The 1,409-nt window shown below is 57.6% G+C and overlaps 1 protein-coding gene across 1 annotated transcript in view; it reads left to right on the top strand.

Annotated features, from left to right (window-relative positions):
* ATP13A1 (ATPase type 13A1) overlaps positions 1-1,409 on the top strand; it is a gene marked incomplete at its 5' end in the record, with an annotated part of 14,603 nt that overhangs the window by 11,722 nt on the left and 1,472 nt on the right. Inside the window, 3 exons of the mRNA XM_010018752.1 lie at positions 197-311; positions 549-745; positions 1,050-1,192. Coding sequence (XP_010017054.1) covers positions 197-311; positions 549-745; positions 1,050-1,192 — 455 coding nt within the window. The remainder of the gene's footprint in view (positions 1-196; positions 312-548; positions 746-1,049; positions 1,193-1,409) is intronic.

Here is a 1,409-nt window from a genome sequence, read left to right as displayed (position 1 = left end):
CAGGATTCGAGGTGCAGCCTCCCCAGTGCCCAGCACAGGGGGACAGTCCCTGCCCTGCCCCTGCTGCCACACTGGTGCTGATACAGGCCAGGATGCCACAAGCATGAAGGCTTCACCTTAGAGCACGGGATCACCCTCGAGCCAGGCTGTGGGAATGAGCCGTGTGCCTTTGTCCCTTTCTCTTCCTGGCCTGCAGGAGCGGATCAGTCAGGTCCTGAAGGATCTGGAAGAGGAGCGTGTGCCCGTGGTGAAGCTGGGTGACGCCAGCATCGCAGCTCCCTTCACCTCCAAGCTCTCCTCCATTCAATGCAGTAAGTGCATGGTGGGACCTGACACTTGGTGTCCAATGTAATAAGCAAAGCCAGGAGGGGGTGGGGTGGGGAGAAACTCCCCTGGTCCCATGGCCTGTGTGTGGAGCAGCCCTGCAGGGGTTCCTCACACAGTGAGGGGGTCTCTTCCCCCTGTGCTGCTTCAGAAAGGGAGAGGACTGAGGGACAAAGCCCCAGGACCTGCTTCATTTCCAAACGCTGCTTCCTCTTGCTCCTTAGTCTGCCACGTGATCAAGCAAGGTCGTTGCACGCTAGTGACAACCCTCCAAATGTTCAAGATCCTTGCCCTGAACGCCCTGATCCTTGCTTACAGCCAGAGTGTCCTCTACTTGGAAGGGGTGAAGTTCAGTGACTTTCAGGCCACTCTGCAGGGTCTGCTGCTGGCTGGCTGCTTCCTTTTCATCTCCAGGTCGAAGGTAAGGGGAGGCTGGTGGGGCAGTGGCTGGTTGGTGTCAGTCACATCAAGGCCAAGGGGAAGGTCTTGTACCTGGGTAGACACAAGATGTGTGCAAGATCCCAAGCACAGGCTGGGAGCAGGTTCTATGGTTCTGTAGAATCCCAGCCTGGGTTGGGTTGAAGGGACCTTAAAGCTCCTCCAGCTGAGCTTTGGGGGTGTCTCTTGCTGGTATTTGCTGAGAAACACAAACGTTGGTTGGACTCTGCTGGAAAACCACCTGGAGATGATGGAAACCGTTCGGCCCTTCCACTTTTGTCTCCCAGCCTTTGAAGACCCTGTCCAAGGAGCGCCCGTTGCCAAACATCTTCAACCTCTACACGGTTCTGACAGTGCTGCTGCAGTTCCTGGTGCACTTCCTCAGCCTTGTGTACCTGTACCGCGGCGCCCAGGCCCGCAGCGACACCAGGTACGTGCCCTGAGGGTTGTTCCTCTGCTCCCTGCCAGGCAGGAGGCTGGGGAGAGGCCTTGGCAGGGCAGGGATGAGCTGGAGCAGTTGGGAGTATGGTCCGTGCTACACGAGGAAGGGGAGAGGGACCCACTTGGGTTTTACTTTGTGATAATGGTGGGATTATTGAGAGCAGCCCTGAGGGGAAGGACTTGGGGGTGTCGGTTGGTCAGTGAGA

This window comes from Nestor notabilis, unplaced genomic scaffold (assembly GCF_000696875.1).
Source record: "Nestor notabilis isolate BGI_N333 unplaced genomic scaffold, ASM69687v1 scaffold23787, whole genome shotgun sequence".
NCBI lineage: Eukaryota > Metazoa > Chordata > Aves > Psittaciformes > Psittacidae > Nestor > Nestor notabilis.
The sequence above is the reverse complement of the archived record's forward strand: the minus strand, read 5'-3'. Positions and strand labels throughout refer to the sequence as shown.